This window comes from Tamandua tetradactyla, chromosome 23 (genome assembly GCF_023851605.1).
Source record: "Tamandua tetradactyla isolate mTamTet1 chromosome 23, mTamTet1.pri, whole genome shotgun sequence".
NCBI lineage: Eukaryota > Metazoa > Chordata > Mammalia > Pilosa > Myrmecophagidae > Tamandua > Tamandua tetradactyla.
The window spans coordinates 55560880-55579264 of record NC_135349.1 but is presented as its reverse complement, the minus strand read 5'-3'; the positions used below and the strand labels follow the sequence as shown (position 1 = coordinate 55579264).

General features: G+C 60.9%; 4 protein-coding genes and 1 non-coding gene across 6 annotated transcripts; 1 reads left to right on the top strand and 4 right to left on the bottom strand.

The window, feature by feature from the left end:
• Window positions 1-1880: 1880 nt before the first annotated feature.
• Window positions 1881-6900, bottom strand: MSRB1 (methionine sulfoxide reductase B1). Its single transcript, XM_077142213.1, has 4 exons — window positions 6731-6900; window positions 3753-3901; window positions 3438-3552; window positions 1881-2653 (listed from the first exon to the last, which is right to left on the bottom strand). Exons 1-4 carry the CDS (start codon window positions 6783-6785, stop codon window positions 2622-2624), a joined length of 351 nt encoding a protein of 116 aa, XP_076998328.1. The 5' UTR covers window positions 6786-6900; the 3' UTR covers window positions 1881-2621.
• A 346-nt stretch (window positions 6901-7246) lies between these two features.
• Window positions 7247-13864, bottom strand: RPL3L (ribosomal protein L3 like). Of its 2 annotated transcripts, XM_077142184.1 has the most exons (11): window positions 13658-13864; window positions 13217-13575; window positions 12464-12656; window positions 11416-11584; window positions 10170-10305; window positions 8863-9049; window positions 8598-8758; window positions 8295-8396; window positions 7810-7905; window positions 7484-7603; window positions 7247-7371 (listed from the first exon to the last, which is right to left on the bottom strand). In XM_077142184.1, the coding sequence occupies exons 2-11, from the start codon at window positions 13238-13240 to the stop codon at window positions 7297-7299; spliced, it is 1263 nt and encodes a 420-aa protein (XP_076998299.1). In that variant the 5' UTR covers window positions 13241-13575; window positions 13658-13864; the 3' UTR covers window positions 7247-7296. The 2 variants fall into 2 exon arrangements, with proteins under 2 accessions (XP_076998299.1, XP_076998298.1); XM_077142183.1 differs by lacking the exons at window positions 13217-13575; window positions 13658-13864 and adding an exon at window positions 13014-13200.
• A 45-nt stretch (window positions 13865-13909) lies between these two features.
• Window positions 13910-16156, top strand: NDUFB10 (NADH:ubiquinone oxidoreductase subunit B10). Its single transcript, XM_077142214.1, has 4 exons — window positions 13910-14151; window positions 15345-15483; window positions 15704-15843; window positions 15984-16156. The coding sequence occupies exons 1-4, from the start codon at window positions 14004-14006 to the stop codon at window positions 16085-16087; spliced, it is 531 nt and encodes a 176-aa protein (XP_076998329.1). The 5' UTR covers window positions 13910-14003; the 3' UTR covers window positions 16088-16156.
• An 82-nt stretch (window positions 16157-16238) lies between these two features.
• On the bottom strand, window positions 16239-18197 carry RPS2 (ribosomal protein S2). The gene is made up of 7 exons (XM_077142202.1): window positions 17988-18197; window positions 17814-17903; window positions 17387-17494; window positions 16967-17140; window positions 16711-16870; window positions 16451-16542; window positions 16239-16354 (listed from the first exon to the last, which is right to left on the bottom strand). The coding sequence occupies exons 1-7, from the start codon at window positions 18162-18164 to the stop codon at window positions 16274-16276; spliced, it is 882 nt and encodes a 293-aa protein (XP_076998317.1). The 5' UTR covers window positions 18165-18197; the 3' UTR covers window positions 16239-16273.
• LOC143667843 (small nucleolar RNA SNORA64/SNORA10 family) lies at window positions 17218-17351 on the bottom strand. The gene has a single exon (XR_013168153.1). It is a non-coding gene; the product is annotated as a small nucleolar RNA SNORA64/SNORA10 family (small nucleolar RNA).
• Window positions 18198-18385: the final 188 nt, after the last annotated feature.

The window sequence follows — 18385 nt, the reverse complement described above, 5'->3', positions numbered from 1 at the left end:
AGCACTGCACAGTAACCTTTGAATACTAGGTGTCTTCTTGGTGCAGGTTCCCATGGTTACCTTTGAGCATTCCGGGCTTACATGGTTAGTATTAACCAGGATCTTACAGGGTTAATACAACATCATTTCAGGAAGAGGTAACTACTGATGTTTGTGGCCCGCCCTTCAAGTATCCAAGATTTGTCTTTGGGCAGATTTTTAACAATCTTCACAACCCCAGGCTTTTTATAATTGACTAAGAGTTTGCTTCCGGCCCAGGGTTTTACAAGACTTTAAGGTCTGGAGAAGTTTCCATGGTTTGGGGAAGTTTTGTGGTTTTAGGGGAGATTTTTGTCCCAGAAAGTTTGCAGCTGAAGCTTGCATTAGTTACTCTGGGGCTACATAAGAGAGCAGAGGCTTGCAGTTGTCCTGTTGTATCCTGCTTCCCTTTGAGTGCTGGGGAACAAATCGTGTCCCCCACAAAAGGCCCATTCCGCTCCCACCCCTGGCCCTATGGGTATGGACCCCTCTGTAAAGAGGATCTTGGAGGATGCTGCTAGCTAAGGTGGCCACAAGGACCAAGGGGGGCCAGCGAGGCTGAGGTCCTCAGCAGCCAAGGAGCCGGACAGGGGGAAGCCTCAGGGAGTAGCCAAAAGTCAGGGACACCAGAAGAGAAAGTGGGGTGGGGGTGGGGTTCTTGCTTCACGGATGCAGCATTTGTTTACAGCTGAGGAAGTCTTGGTGATGGGTTGGGTAAAGGTTACCCAACACTGGAGGTGTAAGTAATGCCTCTGAACTGTTAAGTTAAAAGTGGTTAAAAGGACACATTTTATGTTACATATGTTACAGCAACTGAAAAAACAAGGCAGCAGTGGCCTTCCCTGAGCGCTAGCTCTCCCTTGGGGCGGAGAGGCCAGGGAGGCCAGGGAAGGGCTGCACCCACTCCAGGCAGGCCCTGCCTTCCTCGCCGCCTCCAGCTGTGTGGTCTCAGGCCAGGCCCTCCCCATCTCTGGGCCTCCCCAGTGCTGGCTCCCAGGAAGCAGCAGCTGCTCCCCACCGCAGTGACCGTGCCGAGGGCCCAGCACCCAGTTTAGCCCATGCCCGCTTTGGGCCTTGGCAGGTGTGGTGCGGGAGGAGGTGGGGGCAGGGGCGGGAGGTGTGGTGGGTGGAAGGCCCCGGGGAGGTTTCCTGGGAGTGGCAGGACCCTGCTGGCCTCCAGCGGGGCAGAAATGGACACGGGACGCTTCTCCTACTGGGTCCCCAGCCCCACCTGCTGACCTGGTAACCCCTTGGCCAATTCTCTAACCACCAAGCAATGCACACGCAGAGGCCGCCGCACACCTGTCCCCCCAGCCCCCTCCTGTCCCCCCCTCACCTAGGGGTATGTCCACCCCAGTGCCCGGCGGGGAGGGACGGAGCCACTGTCTGCACTGGAGCTGCTGCCCCCATGTCAAAGCAGGGACCGTGGGCCTGGGGCTGGGGGGGGGGGGGGCAGGCAGGGATGGGAGGGGCCAGGAGGAGCCGGGTCCCCCCCAGCCCCAGGTGGCCTCCCCTCCCCTCCTCACACCTGCAGGTCCCACTCCCCTGATTCCTGGGGCAGGCCGCGCTGGCCGCCTTCTCCAGGCTGTGGCCCGTGCTGTGCCCAACCCTGGAACGCTCCTTTCCTCATGGTCACTGCTCGGAGCCCCATCCCGCTCCCATGCTCTGGCCCTGTCAGTCATTCCATCTGCTCAGGCCCTGCTGGGGCAGCCAGGCTGCAGTTCCCTGAGTGCCCATCCCAGCCCCAAGCACAGCAGGTGCTCCACAAATACTTACGAGAACAGAATAAAAGCTCAGCGCCCATGTCCTGTGCCCCCGCTGCCCCTCGCCTCACCCCATGTTGTTAAGAGGGAGAAGAGGCCTGGGGTTGGCATTTATTGATTCCTGCCTGATGGCTCCAGAGGGATCTCAGTGCTGGGGGCAGGTGGGGGGGCTTCAGCATTGCTTGCCCTTCAGATGCAAGAGCGCTGGGGTGTAGGCAGTAAGGCATGTGGCTCTGTATTAGGAAGGGACTTCTCAGGGGCATGTGCAGGGGGCTGGGGGCCCCGGGGTGCCTGGCCTCGTGCTGGTCAGAGGTCATGGAGCAACCGCCGCTGTCCTGTGCCCGGGTGAGGCACGCTGCATCCGTCCAGAGTGGCCGCAGTGGGCGGTCGGGGGCCGCGCGTCGGCCTGCTCCCCCAGCGGGTCACGAACCATCACCACCCTGGCCGGCCGGGCAGGGTTTAACCAGAGTGAGTCATGCAGTGACCCGGGCTGGAGCAGCCGGCCGGACAGCCCACGGTGTCCCCTAGCAGAGCCTCGGCAAGGGCCAGACCCCGCCACGGAATGTGGGCCCCCAGGGGTGAGTCTAGTTGAGCTGGGGGGAGGGCTGCAGGGCCACTGCAGGCGAGCTAAGCCCAGCGCCTAGTCCCCACTGTGCCAGCCCAGGGGGCCTGGCCTGCAGTCCACGCGCCTTGCTCCGGGTGAGCCTGCCCATTACCAGGGCGTGGGGAGCTCTGCTGGCGCTTCAGCCCCGTCCCAGCTCCCTGCTTGGATGTCCCTGGGGTCCACATCCGGCGTGGGATGGCCAGTGTACAGCAGCTCAGGGGCTGTGGGCTGCCCGCTTACTTCCCCTGGGAGGCAGAGGTTTCTTTGCCTGAAAGAGAAGAGGGAGGGCAGGGAAAGCGAGTCAGGTCTCATTGTGCGCCAAGCGCTGCCCCCTGCCCGACTCGAGGGGCCCGAGTCACGGACCCTGTTCTGTCCCTGGGATCTGCAGTAGCAGCAGAAGGAATGACGAAGAAAGAAAACAACATATCACCCCAGCAGGAGGAGGCCCCACAGCCACGGCCCCCGCTCCCATTACCTATCCCTGGCATAAACTACCTCCCCCTGGGTGAGGCGGACACTGAGGACGAGGGACTGGCCAGGGCGCTGCAGATGGCAGGTGAGGAGCTGGGGTGGAGCTGGGAGGGCCGGGGAGTGACGTGGAGCTCAAACAAAGGGCACAAAAGTGAGATGCGGCTCCCAGGTCCAAGAACCCTGCCAACAAGGGCGCTTTCGGGGGGCCCTACGGCCTGCTGGACCCCCTTGCACCGCGTTACCCATGTCCCTGGGAAGGAGGCACCGCCAGGCCCACTTTGCCAAGGAAGAGGTGGGCGCGGCAGGCTGAGAAGCCGAGGGAGAAGCTGCTGCCCAGCCCAGGCTGCATCCTGCTCCAGCCACAGGGGATGCCACGTGTCCAGGGAGCCCCTGGCAAGCTCTGCCCCCAGATACCCCTTTCTGGGGCATGGTGGCTAACCAGGCAGAGGAGGCAGGACAGCTGCCCCTTATCCCTGCCCTGCTGCCGCCTTCTGGGGTGAGCCTGGGCAGGATCTGGGGCCTGAGGTCCGCCAGGGGGCACCCCCCAGACCCGAGCCCCAGGTGCAGGAAGGGTAGCTCACCTTTGGGGATGAACTTCAGCGAGCTGCTAAATATTCAGAAGCGGGACTGCCCCCGCTTGGGGCCGTCATTGAGGAACTCATGGCCCAGTCCATGGCCACACCTGCCACAGGACACCTGGGAGACCGCAAGCCATAGCCACGTGAGCTGCCGGCCTGTGAAACGGCCCCCGCCCCACAGGAGCCCCGTTCCGCTCCCCAGCTCCCCGGCACCCACCTGTGAGAGAGACTGAGCCTGGTGCAGGACAGCGGTGCTGAGTCCCAGTCCCTCTCCAGCCACCTGCCCTCCTGCCTGCACCCTCCCCCCATGCCACCCACCTTCAGAGCTTCAGGGCGATGATGTTCTGGGCGCTTGGCCACGCTGTCAGGGTGGATGGTCTCGGTGAACGCCGGCCACGGGGACGAGTGCGCATACTTTGAGCGGCTGGAGAACAGCTCGTAGCCACACTTGGCGCACACATAGACACCTGGGGGCAGGGGGGCGGCAGTGCAGGTGCCAGGCTCCCGGGGCACCTACTTCCCGATCCTCGGACCCAGGTGAAGGCAGTGCTGCCCCATTCCGAGTGGCCCACAGCCCCTCCCCAGGCAGGCCCCGGGGGTGGGGGCCACATCTGAGCCCCGCCCCACACAGCCCCTTTCACACTGGCCTCATGGACTCTTCTCCATTGCCCCGAGAGGCAGGCTCCGCGGGGAGCCTCACTTCACAGGGGAGGGGGCTGAGGCCCGAGGGGGATGCAACGAAGCTGGGCAAGAACGTGGGGGTCAGCCACATCTATTCTGGAGTCGTAACTGCGATTTCTAAATTCTGAGACACCGAGCTGTTTGAGTTACCTGGATGTTTATGTTACCTGGTGGTTCCCTGGAATTTCAGGTTTTTGTGTGACACCTGAGACTCAGAGTTGGAGCCCTGAAGCTGTGAAAGTCAGCTTCACCCCTTACAGAACTGTTTAAAAAGTTGATAAGAGTGATGAGACTTCAACTAGAGATATGAAGGAAGCTGACCTGGTTAGGACTTTTACCCTCATTGGGGTAAAAGGGTAAAAGATGATCTGGTCTGTATTTTAAAACTTTAACCTCCATGTGAGACCAAAGGAAGATACACTTATTTGGTCCAAAATTTGTATCTTTGGTAGCACAATATCTAATTTGATTAGTATGGTCAGTTTACTTGAACACTATAATTACACGGAATCATGAATAGGGTGTGAGATCTTTTTGGCTTGTACAGGTCAGTGTGATGCCCCAATATATCCCTGAGTAATTTGGGCAGAGAATAAAAAAGTATTTGCAAAGTCCCCTGGAGGGACTGGGGGAAAAGGAGGAAATATTCTATTTCCCCATCTGGAGAATTCCTGACATCTCACAAGCAGTGGGGACAACCAGTTCAATATGGCTGAGCCCTCAATCTTGGGACTCATCCCTATGAAGCTTATTCCTGCAAAGGAGAGGCTAAGCCTACTTATAACTATACTTAAGAGTCAGCCCCAGAGAACCTCTTTTATTGCTTAGATGTGGCCTCTCTCTCTAAACCAATTCGGCAGGTGAACTCACTGCCCTCTTCCCTACGAGGGACATGACTCAGGGGTATAAATCTCCGTGGCAATGTGGGACAGGACTTCCAAGGATGAGCAAGAACCCAGCATCATGAGGTTGAGAAAGTCTTCTTCACCAAAAGGAAGAAGAGAGAAATGAGATGAAATAAAGTTTCAGTGGCTGAGAGATTTGAAATAAGAGTCAAGAAGTTATCCTGGAGGCTATTCTTATGCACTCTATAGATATGCGTTTTTAGTTTATGGTGTATCAGAATACCTAAAAGGAAATACCTTAAATTGTTGAAGTGTGTTCTAGTAGCTTTGATTCTTGAAGACAATTATATAACTGTATAGCTTTTACAGTGTGACCGTGTGATTGGGAAGACCCTTTCACTGATGCTCCCTTCAACCAGGGTATAGACAGATGAGTAAAAACATAAGGACAAAATAAATAAATAACGGGGGATAATAGGGGTAAAAAAAGAAAGGGTAGATTGCAATACTAGTGGTCAATGAAAGGGAGAGGTAAGAGGTATGGGTAGTATGGTTTTTTTTTTTTTCCTCTTTTTCTGGAGTAATGCAAATGTTCTAAAAATGATCATGGCGATGAATACACAACTATGCGATAAGAAAAAAAGGGATCTGATACAACTGGGGAAAAAATACATTTATGGAAATCCTATAGCCAAAAAAAATCAACAGAAAGCAAACTTTGGCTTTCTCATGTGGAGGCTAAAGGAGATCTTTCATTTATTCAGGCATTTGTTGAGAAATATTTCTTGGCTGCCTACTTTTTCAAGATGCTACGCCAGGCACTGAGGGTACAGGTGACGTTGGTCCTGCCCTCACGAAACTTAAAAAGAGAAAAAAAGAATGTGGGGGGCTAGGAAGGAGCCCGGCTGTCTGATGAGGACACTGCACCCTTCCCCACCCTGGCAGGTCCTACACAGCGGTCAGCATGGTGAACTGCTCCCCTTCTGCCCTGAGATGGACACCCAGCCCCGGCCACTCTCAGTCAGGGACATAATGTTTCTGGGTCTCCAGGGAGCCAAGGAAGGAAGAAAGGAAGATTTTGACTCATTTTGTGACAAATCATTTTGTGGACAAAAAAACAAAAAGGTTGCGAAACTGCTTTGCAACACTGGGTCGGGTCCCAAACCAGGAAATCACTCCGGGGCACCTCCTCCCTGCCCCCTCCCCAGCCCCGCCTGGGGCCTGGGAAGCTAGAGTGGAGCTTCTGGCCCGACAGGACAGCCTCAGCAGAGGGCCTCGGGGTGCCTCTGCCCAGGTGGTCCTGGGTCACAGCTGGTCCCACTGATGTCCGGGTCACCAGGCTAGACCTCCCCCTCTGATTCTGTGGCTCTAGTGCTGCCTGTAGCCAGGTTACCACGTTAGTCCACTACTAGGTAGGCCAGGACATAAGGGGCCCAGCAAGCCTCCCACAGACTGGGGCAGGGTTGAGGGCCGGCGTTCCTAGAGCACAGGCTGTCGGCCAAACTTCAAAGTCCACTAAGGCCGAGGCCCGCGGGCAGGGGCCCTGGGGGGTGGGCCAGGCGGGGCAGGCACGCAGTGCAGCCCGTGCCTGCTGGCCTGGCCTGCGGGGCCCAGCGAGGGCAAGGCCGGGGAACAGCTCCCGGAGGCCCCGCGGGAGTCTCCCCTGGACCCCAGGCTTGTGACGCGTGGGCTCTGCCCTGGCTCTCCCCAGCACCTCCCGGGCTTCGCCACCCCGCGTCAGCCCCGCCGACCCCGAGGCCGCAGGCGTACCCGGCTCAAAGTGGTTCTGGAACACCTCACCCCCGAAGAAGCTGCAGAAGGCCATGGCGCAGCCGGGCCGCGGCGCGTTCGCACCTCCGCAGGTCCCAGGCGGCCGACCGGACTCCGGGAACCCTGACCCGAACCGCGCTCCAAGCTCCGCCCCAGTCCCCGCCCCGCGCAGGGGACCAACCAGGGCCGGGAGCCCGGAGCGCCCCGTCCCCGGAGCAAGGTTCCAATCCCAGCGCCGTCTCCGTCCTGAGGCCCCGCCCCGGAGCCAGGATCCAATCCCAGCGCTGTTTTCGCCCCTAGGCCACGCCCCCAGGACCAGGTTCCAATCCCAGCGCCGTCTCCGCCCGGAGGTCCCGCCCCCCCCGGAGCCAGGATCCAGTCCCAGCGCCGCTGGGGACTCCCGGCACGGGTGGGGACGCCTCCCTGCACGGCCCCCGGCCTCGCGCGCAGAGCCGCGGCCCCTTGCCCGCCGGCAGCAAGCCCCCTCCGCGCGCCCCGGTCCCCAGACACCGCGGGAACAGCCGCCTCCGGGCCTTTATTGGACAGGAGGGGCCCCACGCGCTCGCTCAGGGCCCGCCCCGCGCCGCCAGGTCCCCCGCGGTCTCGGGCTTTTCCTTCTCCAGGTGCCGCTTCTGGGGGCCCTGCGGAGGGGCGGGAGGCGCGCGTCACCCGGGCTGGCCGTGCTCCCCTCCAGACGCCGCGTCCTGAGAGCGAGGGCAGCGGCGTCCCTGCCTCCCCCGGCCGGGGGCTCACCATAAAGGCTCTCTTCTCCTGGGCGGTCTGGAAGCGGCCGTGGCCGAACTTGGAGGTGGTGTCGATGAACTTGAGCTCGACGCTCTCCAGGGCGCTGCGGCTGTGGGGAACCCGGAGGGACTGGGGAGGCGCGGGGGAGGGGCTTGAGCTGGAGCCAGGATCCCCGCCGCCCGTCGCCCCCAGGTCACACCTCTGCCCCTACGGTCCCGCCGCAGAAGGTCCTGCGCACCAGCTCCTGCCAGGCCTCTCCCTTACTGCCCCCCCTTCCCAGCCGAGCCTATACCCCAAACCCCCTCCCCCCCCAGCCCAGGGCCCCACCGCCTGACCTTTCTCAGCGTGATGACCCGCTTCTTGGTGCCCGCAATACAGCCCTTGAGCATGATGAAGTCGTTGTTGACCTCCCCGTAGTGGGGGAAGCCACCCTGCAGGGGAGGCAGGGTCAGGGGCCAGGCCTGGGAAAGGGGCTGCCGGTCGGGGGGACCTGGGGGCCCGAGAATTCCCCACGTCCAGGGGCCTGCTCAGCCGCCACTCAGCCGGCAGCACCTCACTACCTACCAAATCCCTCCTGGGCTGCATCTCAGTAACAGTCTGCATCTTACAGAGGGGAAACTGAGGCACTGGAGGGTTGGCCCCAGGCCCTGCGGCTGCACCTACCACACCTGAGCTGCTGTGTCAGCCCTGGGGTGTCGGTGGCCTCCGAAGAGGCTGGGGGGAGAGGGGGCACTGACCACCCAGGTGCCTGGACAGAAGAGCTGGGACAGAGGGGGAGAGGCCCTCCTGGGGGCCCTGGGCCTGGGGCACCTGCCCTCACCAGCGGCGTGATGGATTTGTCAGTCACGTCGTAGCTGGTGGCCGCATTGTTCCTGATCACCTTTCCCTTCTCCATATGCAGCCCCCGGCCCACGCGGTAGATCTGCCAGGACCAAAGGGCACAGTGAGGGCAGCCGGTGGTGGCCTCGGGGACAGGCACCTGTCTGCGCCCACCGGCCAAGCTGGCTCCTACCCGGGTGCCGCTGGGGCATTTCAAAGCTGTGGGGGGCGTGGCAGTGTCGGGGCCCCGCCCCCTCCCGGCCGGGGTCTGCTGATGCGGTGTACCCCCCCGCCCGCGGCGTGCCTTCTTGTTGAGCTCCGTGCGGTGGTGGTAGCCCTTCTGGCCAGCCCGGGCGATGGAGCAGCCCACGCGGGCGGGGTGCCAGGCCCCGATGCAGGCCACCTTGCGCAGTCCCTTGTGGGTCTTTCGCGGCAGCTTCTTGGTATGCCAGCGGCTCGTGACCCCTGTAGGGAGGCCAGGAGGTGCAGGGCTGAGGGGCCACCCTGCCACGCACCTACTCCGGGCAGCCTTCCCCAGAGCTCACCCTCACGCCCCAACCCCACGCTACCCTTGACGCCGCGGCCCTTGGTGACAGCAATGACATCGATGACCTCCCCCTGGCTGAACACCGTGTGGACCGGCACCTGCTTCTCCAGCCGGGCCTGGGCCCAGGCCACCTTCTCGGCCACCGAGCCACCGTTCAGCTGCACCTCCATCACGTGGGCTTTCTTCTGCCGGAAGGGCAGCAGCTTCATCTGCAGACAGGACGCGGCCGGGCTCAGGGGGCACGCCCCAAGCCCCCCCCACGTGCTGAGGCTGGCAGAGTCCCGGAGGGTCACCCGCACCTCCCCATCACGCTCTCACTCCAGCACCCACTCTGCAGATGTTCCTGAGCCCCATCTAGGTGCTGTGGGCTGGGCCGGGCTCCATGGGACCCCGAAGTGAAACAGACTGGGTACCGACCCCCATCCATCCACCATGGGGTCAGAGGACAGATGGAAGCTGAGTAAACCCTTGGCGAGGGACGGGACATGGGGAGGGGCTGTGATCTCTCATTGGTGGTCAAGGGGGGCGGCTCATAGGAGGCGACCCTTGTATCCAGGAGGAGCCACCGGGTGGGATGTGAGCCCTGGCCAGGCGGAGGGAACAGCGCGTGTGGAGGCCTGGGGCAGCGATCGTTCTGAGAGCAGAGAGGACATGGGTGTGGGTGACCGGGCTGAGGAAGGAGCAGGGCACCGGACAGGCGCAGGCGGCTGAGGGCCAGGCCAGGCACGTCCTCCCGGCCAGGGGAGGAGTGTGGGCCTCATTCAAAGTGCAGGTGTGACAGGCGCTGACCCATGTTTTTAAACAGCTCTGGCTTCCGCTATGAGGCACAGGCTTCGGGTATGCACAGCTGAAAGCAGGGACATGTTAGGCCTCAGCCTAATGCTCAACAAGTGTTTATAGGGCGCCTACTACAAACCCGGCTCTTGGTGAGGGCTGGAGACAAGGCAGCCGTCTTGTCTCCCCCACTAGAGCCCCCCTGGAGCCCCCGCCTAGCAGGAAGAGGGACATTTACCACCCAACGAATATAAGTGTAACAGGGTAGAGGGGCTGGCAGGGGATGCGGGGAGGCTTTAGCGAGGAGTGGGGGTGGGAGTTGCTATTCTGGGGCCTAGGCAAGGATACCCACGGAATGTTCCAGAATAGGCCGGGGGGGTGGGGGTCACCCGTCAGAAGGTCCCCGCGGCTGCAGGCGGCCGGCGAGCAAACCCGCTGGGCCCGTGCCCGAGGCCCGTGGTATTTTTAGGCTGACATTTGTCAGGGCTCCTGGGCGCTGGGACGGGGGGCAGGGGGGCCGGGCTGGCCGCGGCTGGGTAGGGGCGGGGGGCCGACCTGCGTGTGGACAATGACCCGGATGATCTTGCAGTACTTCTTCATGGCGGCAAAGTCTTTCTGGAGCTGCTTTTTGCCATCGGCGTCGCGCCACCTCCTGCAGGCCTTGGCGAAGGCTCTTTTCTTGCTCCTGTGCCTGGGTACAGGGAGGCCGCGCAGTGGCACCGGCCCCCGCAGCCCCTGGAGCTGCCCAAGCCGGTGTCTCCGACCCAGGAACCATGCCCCCCCCATTCCTGCCTGCCTTCCTGGGGAGGCCACTGCCGGGACTTCTGCTGGCCCCCGGGACTGGTTCCATCTCCATCTTTAAGCATGGGCTGTCCCTCCACCTCAGGCCTCGTTTTCCCCCCTGTAAAGCGGCCACCTTCCCCACCTCCTGGGGCGTGAGCGTGAGCCGCAGTGGTGCAGGAGCTCAAGGAAGACACTTGGAGGCTGGCCCCACCTGGCCACACTGCTGTGACCACAGGAAGCACTTGTGGGTGCGGAGTGGTGGCTGTGACCGGCCACTGGGCTCAGGGCACAGTGTTTCTGACCCTCCCGGGAACTCTGCCACCCACATCAGGCTGATGAAGAAATGGAGGTTCACGGAATTTAAAGTCCCTGGATGACGGGCAGAGTGGAAACAGCCGCCATGAGCACAGGGAGAGCCGCACTGCTGAGACCCTCCTGTGCCCAGCACTCACTCTCTCCGTTCACATAAGCCTCACGGCAGCCTCACATCCCAGGGATCACTCACCCCATGTTATGGGGGGCAGGGGGTGTAGGCTGTGAGGCTCTGAGTGGCCAACCAGCCTGCCCGGGACCACATAGCCTGCTCAAACTCCTGAGCCCAAGCATATCCCCTCCCTGAGGGGGCCAGGGCTGGGCTGGGCCTCCGCTCGCATCAGGAGGGGGTGTCTTTGAGGCTCCCCAGACAAGTGGGTCTTTCCCTAAGGACCAGGGAAGAGTTAGGATTTGGGACCCCAAAATTCCTCGTCCTTTCTGGTGAGGAGAGTTTGCCGGTCAGCTGTTTCCTTTTCACCCTGGCTGCTAGGAAGCTCAGAGCCAACTCTGCCAGGCCAGCAGATAAGCCCTCTACTTAACCTGAGGATTGGAACATTTGCTTCCTCAGTGCTCTAGTCCCTTTGGCGCCCTCACTGCACCCCGCCTCCCAGCCTTCCACTCCTGACACTTCGCCTGGGGCCCAGCCCCGACCCCCCCCAGCACAGGCCAGGGTCCGTGGCCCCAAGACACCCCTCAGGTCGCTCACCAGTCCCTGTAGAAGCGGCGCCGGCACTCATCGCTGAGGTGCTCTGCGAAGATGGTCTTGAAGCTGCGCAGGCCTCGCGGGGTGGCCACGTAGCCCACGATGCCCACCACCACCAGAGGCGGCGTCTCCACGACTGTCACCGCCTCCACTTCCTCCCGCTTGGAAATTTCTGGATGAGACACAGGGGCATGAGGGGGCCTCACGAGGCCCACGGCGGGGGACGGTGTGGTGGAGCAGAGGACACGGCCCCACGCACGCCTCCAACCTCGGCCTACCCTAGGCAGTGAGCAGCCACTAGTCAGGCCTAGGCCTGCTCCAGGCCTCAGTTTCCCCACCAGCCCACAAGGCGATGGGTAGAGGGGCATGGGCCGACATTTGTTAATAGTTAGAATGGATTTTGGTACGACTGTAAGTAGTTTAAAACCTATGGCTGTACAGAAATTGCTACTTAAGCTGCCAGGAAACAAAAGTATATATTTAAAATACCCATCGGGAGACGCGAGGCGCAGAATGGCGGGTGACGGGTGAGGGGGGCGGTGGGCGGGGCTGCGGCCACAAAGGGTGACCAGGACCCCCGGAATGGCTTGTGCTTTGTGTGCAGGGACCACGCCAGCCCCCTGTGGAAGTGAACACACATGGTGACAGCGGGCGTGAGCAGGGGCCAGGGGAGTAAGGCGGGGCTGTGTCCGCCCCGGGGTCCCACTATGATCCCGTTCTGGCTGGATGTGCCCGTTGGGTGGGAAGTAGGCCAAGGATAGGGGGGTGTGGCCCCATCCTTTCTTCCAGCCGCGTGGGAGTCTACGGGAGATCTCAAAACACAAGGGGTGTGCGTGTGAGTGAAAGTATGGAACAGTCCAGAAGTGGCCAAAAAGGACAGTCACTCTGGCAGGGCAAGGGCAAGGGGCACCTGCGATTGTACCCCAGCTCCCCAGTTGATCGGCTGGGTGACCGGGCAGGGGCCCAAGTGCTCTGAAGTGAGGACAATGAGGGGTTGGCCAAGGTTGGCGCCCCCTCAGGGCCCCCCCTTACCGTCCCGCCCCCCACTCACTGAGCCCCGGACGGTGCGCCTCGCGCAGCGTGTGTGTCATGCCCGCCTTGTAGCCCAGGAAGGCCGTGAGGTGCACAGGCTGGCTCGGGTCGTCCCGTGGCCACGTCTTCACCTTGCCCCGGTGCCGGCGGCTCCTCTTGTGGGGCAGGAAGCCCAGGTGGCCATGCCGAGGGGCAGAGAATTTCCGGTGGGACTGTGGGGCAGGAGGGGAAGGTCAGGGCGGAGTCTCCCTCCCCAGAACCAAGCAGAGACCCCAGGCCGAAGCCCAGGGCGAGAAGGAGGTCAACACCCAGGATGCGGGCCTCCTTACCCACAGGCCGCCTGCCTCTGTGGCTGGCCTGCAGGGCCCAGGAGGGCAGACCCACAGCAGCAGGGGCCATGGCTGTCTGGCCATCTCCTTGCCCATTTCTAGGCCCAGCCCCACCCCTTGCCGCTCCTTTCGCAGACTGGTCCTGCTGCAGAGACCCCGAAAGCCCACCTGTTCCTCAGGAAGCCCCATCCACCACCGGTGACCCAGCCCACCCCCCACCGTTGCCCCGGCCCCACTGACCATGGCGGCCGGTCCCCGCAGGTCCAGGAGGTGCCTCCCCTCCAGGCGCCCGAGGCCGAGTGGCAGTGCCAGGACACACCACAGCCAGATCCCCAATTTAGCTCCTGGCGGGGAGCTCTGTCATCTCCCATGGCAGGCACAGGCTCCCGTGCCAGAGGCAGGTCTGGGAAAGGACAGCGGGGGTGGAGGCACCAGATGGATACCTCTTGATCCAAGGACACCGACATACTTTGATGAACCTCGTCTGAACTTGAGTTTGAATGAAAAGGGGATTGAATCTCAACTCTTGTATGTGAGATTCTGTGTTGCTGTAGAGTGTCACAGGCGGAGGATGCCTCTGCCCGTCTGTGAGCCGAGATCCCATGCTGCTGGCATGCTGAGGTTCCTTGAGTTTGATCCAAGGGTCTCAAGAGTTGCCGCCTCGTGTCCCTGGTCCCAGCCCTGGGGGAGAGGAGAAACCACCACCCTCCCGGGATGGCTGGGGGTCTGGTCAGGCGGGAGACGATGAAGGGCAGCGGGCGGGCCCCAGAGCGCGCCACTCCTAGAAATCCCGGAAGACTTCCTGGAGGGGAAGGGCATCGGGTTATTCATATTATCCGTCGGCAGGGCAGTGCTCTTGCTTGCTGCCGCCCTTAGCACGATACCTGGCACTGAGGGGTTTACTCGTTCATTACTCCTGTCTCCACTTAGAATGTAACCAAGGATTCTGTTCCCTTCGCAGCTGTATCCCAAAAGTCTAGACCGGAACCCAGCACGTAGCTGGCGTTCTCTAAGCGCCGACCGAGCAGGGAGGAGCGAGTGCAATAGCGCCGAGGTGCCGCGCGGGAGCGCCCCGCCAAGGCGCGGGCAGGGTCAGGGGGACTACAAGTCCCATGGTGCCGCGGGGCGGCCGCCACCGCCCGTGCGCATGCGCAGCCGCCATCGCCGTCCTTCACTGCGGACGAACTAGGCCGCGGGACAGAGACCCGGGTCCGAACGCGCGCCGCCGCCATGCCCGACAACTGGGACAAGGACGTGTACCCCGAGCCCCCGCGCCGCACGCCGGCTCCCTCGCCGCAGACCTCGCTCCCCAACCCCATCACCTTCTTCACCAAGGCCTTCGACGTCCTCGTGGACCGGCCGGTGACCCTCGTGAGAGGTACGTGGCCCCCAGCCCGGTCCCCCGCCGCCCCGCGAAACACCAGGGCCTTTGTGGCTCTCCTCGTTCCGGTCACCCGGGCTTCGCCGCCGGCACCCCGTCCTCCCGAGTCCCTTCGGGCCCCGTCGCCTCCTTGGACCCCTTCCGCCGCACTGCAGCCCGAGCCTCGGACGCCGCGTCCCCTTACCACTCCCCGGGATGCGGCGTCCCTGCCCCGCGCCCCCCGCCCTGGACACCCGGGCTTCTGGCCTCGCGGAGACGTCAGGGTGCGCTGCGCGCGATGCATGCACTGTGGGTGGTGTCCGGCAGAAGCGCCGCGATCCGGGCACGCGCCTCAGGGTGGTCGCTTGCCCGCTCTGGGCGGTCAGGTGATGGGTGAGGGTCCCCAGCCCGGGCGTGCTGCAGCTTGCCCTCATCTCCGTGGGCGCTCGCTCTTGGGAGCTGCCCAAATCCGCCCCGCCCCCACCCCGTACAGGGTCAGAATGGGGAGGCTGCTCCGCAGGCAGCCTGCCCTGTGGACCCGCTTTGCTGTCAGGATTCATTCAGGCTTTTCATTCATTCAGCCAGTGACGTTTGGGGTGCACCTCTTCGCCGTGGTGGCCCCTGCTAGGGAGGTGGAGTCAGCACACGAGACCCCCAAGGATCTGGGAACTGCTGCAGTGGATCAGGCTGTTCCTCCAGAGGATTTCCTAGAATACATTTCATGTGTCTGCCGAAGATTTCACTAGGCCCAGCTTTCTAATTGCCCAGTGGGTAAGCTGAGGCCTGAGAGGGCTACACGCCCCACAGCTTGGACTCGAACTTGGGGCTTCGGCTTCCTGTGGGCCTCTGTGCTGTGCCGTCTTTCTGCTGTGAGGCATGTAGCTGGGTGAGAGCCCCCAGAGAGTGGGGTTGCAGAGCATGCAGTTCAAACCCGGGTTGTGCCTGCCCACCGGCCTCAGCTCTTTCTTAGGTGGAGCCTGTCCTGTCACAGGGTTTGTCCTGGCAGATGTTTCCACCAGCAGCTCAACCCTTTCTGGGGCTGTCTGGGCCCACCCACGTTTTGAGAATCAAATTGCCCATTTCTGTAAAAGCTGCAAACACTTAGGAAATTACTCCTTCTTTAGTTTATGAGAAATAAGAAACCTGAAAGACCATCTAAACTGACCTGTCCAAGCTGATGGGCCACTTTGACTCTGGGGCTCTCTTTGCAGAGTTTATTGAGCAGCAGCATGCAAAGAACAGGTATTACTGCTACCACCGACAGTTCCGCCGTGTGCCAGACATCACTGAGTGCAAGGAGAAGGACATCTTGTGTATATTTGAAGCGGAAACACAGTGGACAAGGGACTAGTACGTGTGCATCCTAGGGTTTTCTGCAATTGCTCTGATTAGCAACCTATTCTGCTGGATCTTCATTTCCTAGAAACTCCCCAAAGCTGCCCAGCACACCTCCCATTGGGCAGAAGGGAAAGGGAGACTGACCATGGAGCCCCAAAATCATGCTTCACCCTGCTTTTTCTGGTAGCAAACTGATTCCTCATACTACCTTTCTTATTCCATTTCCTTTTAGCAAAGTTGATCAAGAAATTGTCAACATCATCCAAGAAAGGATGAAGGCCTGCCAGCAGAGGGAAGGTGACAGCTACCAACAGAACTGTGCCAAGGAGCTGGAGCAGTTCACCCAGGTGGCCAAGGCCTATCACGACCGCTGTACGTGCACTTGCCCACCCTGCTGGCCCTAACAGGATTCGGTTCCCAGGGACATGGGACACCTTGTTCCAGGTGTCCTGCTCAAGACCTTTACCTATATTAATTTCTCTTCGGGTCTCTGTACCCCTTTTCTTTTCCAGATCATGACCTGGGCGGCCATTATTCTGCTAGGAAGTGCCTGGCAAAGCAGAAGCAGAGGATGCTGGCAGAGAGAAAGGCTGCTAAAGAGGCTGCTGCTGCCTGAGGCAGCCTAGGGACCCTTCCTGGCAACTTTTAATACCCTGAACTACAATAAAGAATAATGAAACCTGCAGATGTTTGCATGTCACCCTTCCAACAAGCTGTTATCCTTCCCTGACCTTATCTCCCACCAGAAAAGGCTTCAACAAGCTTGGTTAAACCAAAGTCCAATATTTATTCTCACGAGAGCCTATGTGGTGGCCACAGCAGGGGCCTGGGTCCTCTGCACAGAGACCCTAGTGTGGGTCTTCACGAGATGGTCGGTGAACTCCTGCGAAGAGAAACGAGGCACTCAGTCTCAGCCACACGCTTGCCCACCCTGTCCCTTGGCCTCTGGAGGCAGATGAGGCTGTTCCCAGACCAGTACCTGATAAGGAGACTTGGTGAACACGGTCTCTTTCCAGAGGTCAGGAGTGAGATAGCTGTAGGTCTTCGAAATGGCATCGAAGGTAGCCTTGGCTGGAGATGAGAAAACATTCAGGGGGTTGGTGGCATTCACTTAAGTCGTCTCCAGGTAAGAGTTGTCACAGTGCACTGGGAGCGCCTTCCTGCCCTCAAATGCACCAGCCACACAAGGTGGACGAGCAGAGCTGAAAGCCCACAGCTGCTGCTAAGAGGACCACCTACCAAAGTTGCCCAGGGTGGCTGTACAGCCCCTAGCTGAAGTGTAGCAGTCGTCGATACCAGCCATCATCAACAGCTTCTTGGGCACAGGGGCCGAGACAATGCCAGTGCCCCTGGGAGCAGGGATGAGGCGTACCAGCACAGAGCCACAGCGTCCTGTCACCTAGGCAGGGCACAGGGGGTCAAGGGCTGGGCTGGAGGCACCTCACACCACCTGGCTAGCCCATTTGGGGATACACCATACCCCCGAACTCCCTACCTTGCAAGGGACAGTGTGGGGCTTGCCAATCTTGTTCCCCCAGTAGCCTCGACGCACAGGAACGATGGAGAGCTTGGCCAGAATGATGGCCCCACGGATGGCAGTGGCTACCTCCTTGGAACACTTCACGCCCAGACCCACATGTCCGTTGTAGTCCCCGATGGCAACGAAAGCCTGTAAAGGGATGATGGGTGGGGTCAGCACAGCCAGACCATGTCCACTGTCCCACACATCATCAGTCACCCCCCAGGGCCTGTAGCGCCCCTCGAGGAAAGAAAGGCCACAGTGAGGCCCATCTGAGGTCCCAAGGAGATCTTTTCTTTCTCTCCCCGTTACGAAAGTCACACGTGTCGGGTCAGGTGTAACTTTGCAGAGCTGAGAGAGCCTTCTTAGACCCTGCAGTCAAAGTGGTCACTGTACCTTGAATCTGGTCCGCTGGCCAGCACGGGTCTGCTTTTGCACAGGCATAATTTTCAAAACCTCATCTTTGAGGGACGTCTCCAGGAAAAAGTCGATGATCTCTGACTCCTGCAAGAAAAGACTGATTTACAAAAAACCTAGTAAAAGCTTGCAAAACAACTGCCAACTTTTGGAAACAGTGACCACAATCACTTAACTTGTCCAATCTTTTATATCTACTCTGTCCTTGTCCACGCACCAACTCCTGACATAGGCGGCGCACGGATTTAATCGAGCGTGCCCAACTGGTAGGGGCCAGGAACTTCAATGGCAGAGCTCAAAACCCCAAGCCAGACTTCCCACCCAAGGCCGAGGGACACTCCCAGAGGCCCGGAAGAGGCCGTACTTGGCCAGGACCCGCTGATGAAAAACAGAACGGCCGCAGTACCTTAATGGGCAGGGAAAACAAATAGATCTCCTCCAGGGACTTGATCTTCATGTCCTTGACCAACCGACCCAACTTGGTGACAGGGAGCCACTAGAGGGAGAAAGGGCGCGCGTGACCCGAGGTCCCGGACGCCGCGCCCACCGGCCCATTGCACACTCGCGGCTCGGGACCTACCTCCTTGTCCTCGGCCTTGCCTCCGCGAGCTCCGCGGCCTCGGCCCCGGCCCCGACCACGTCCGCGACCTCGGCCCCGGACTCCGCTGCCAAAGCCTCCACGGAAGCCGCCGCGGCCTCCCATTCCAGGGCCCCCGGGGCCCCCGGGGCCTCCCGCAGCACCGGCGTCGTCCGCCATTTGCTGGAAAAAGCCACAAGAACCAAAACGTCAGTAAGGCCTGAGCATCCGCGGCCCGCGAGAGGCCCGAGCAGAGGCTCCCCGACGACAGTGCTGTGCGCGAACCCCAGCCCCGCCCGATGTCCGCGGATTCCCGCCGCCCAGACCCGCGCGGAGCAGGCACGGCGAACGCAACTCACGTGTTTTCTTGAAGAAGAAGAGCGAGGCCTCCCGGGAGGTGG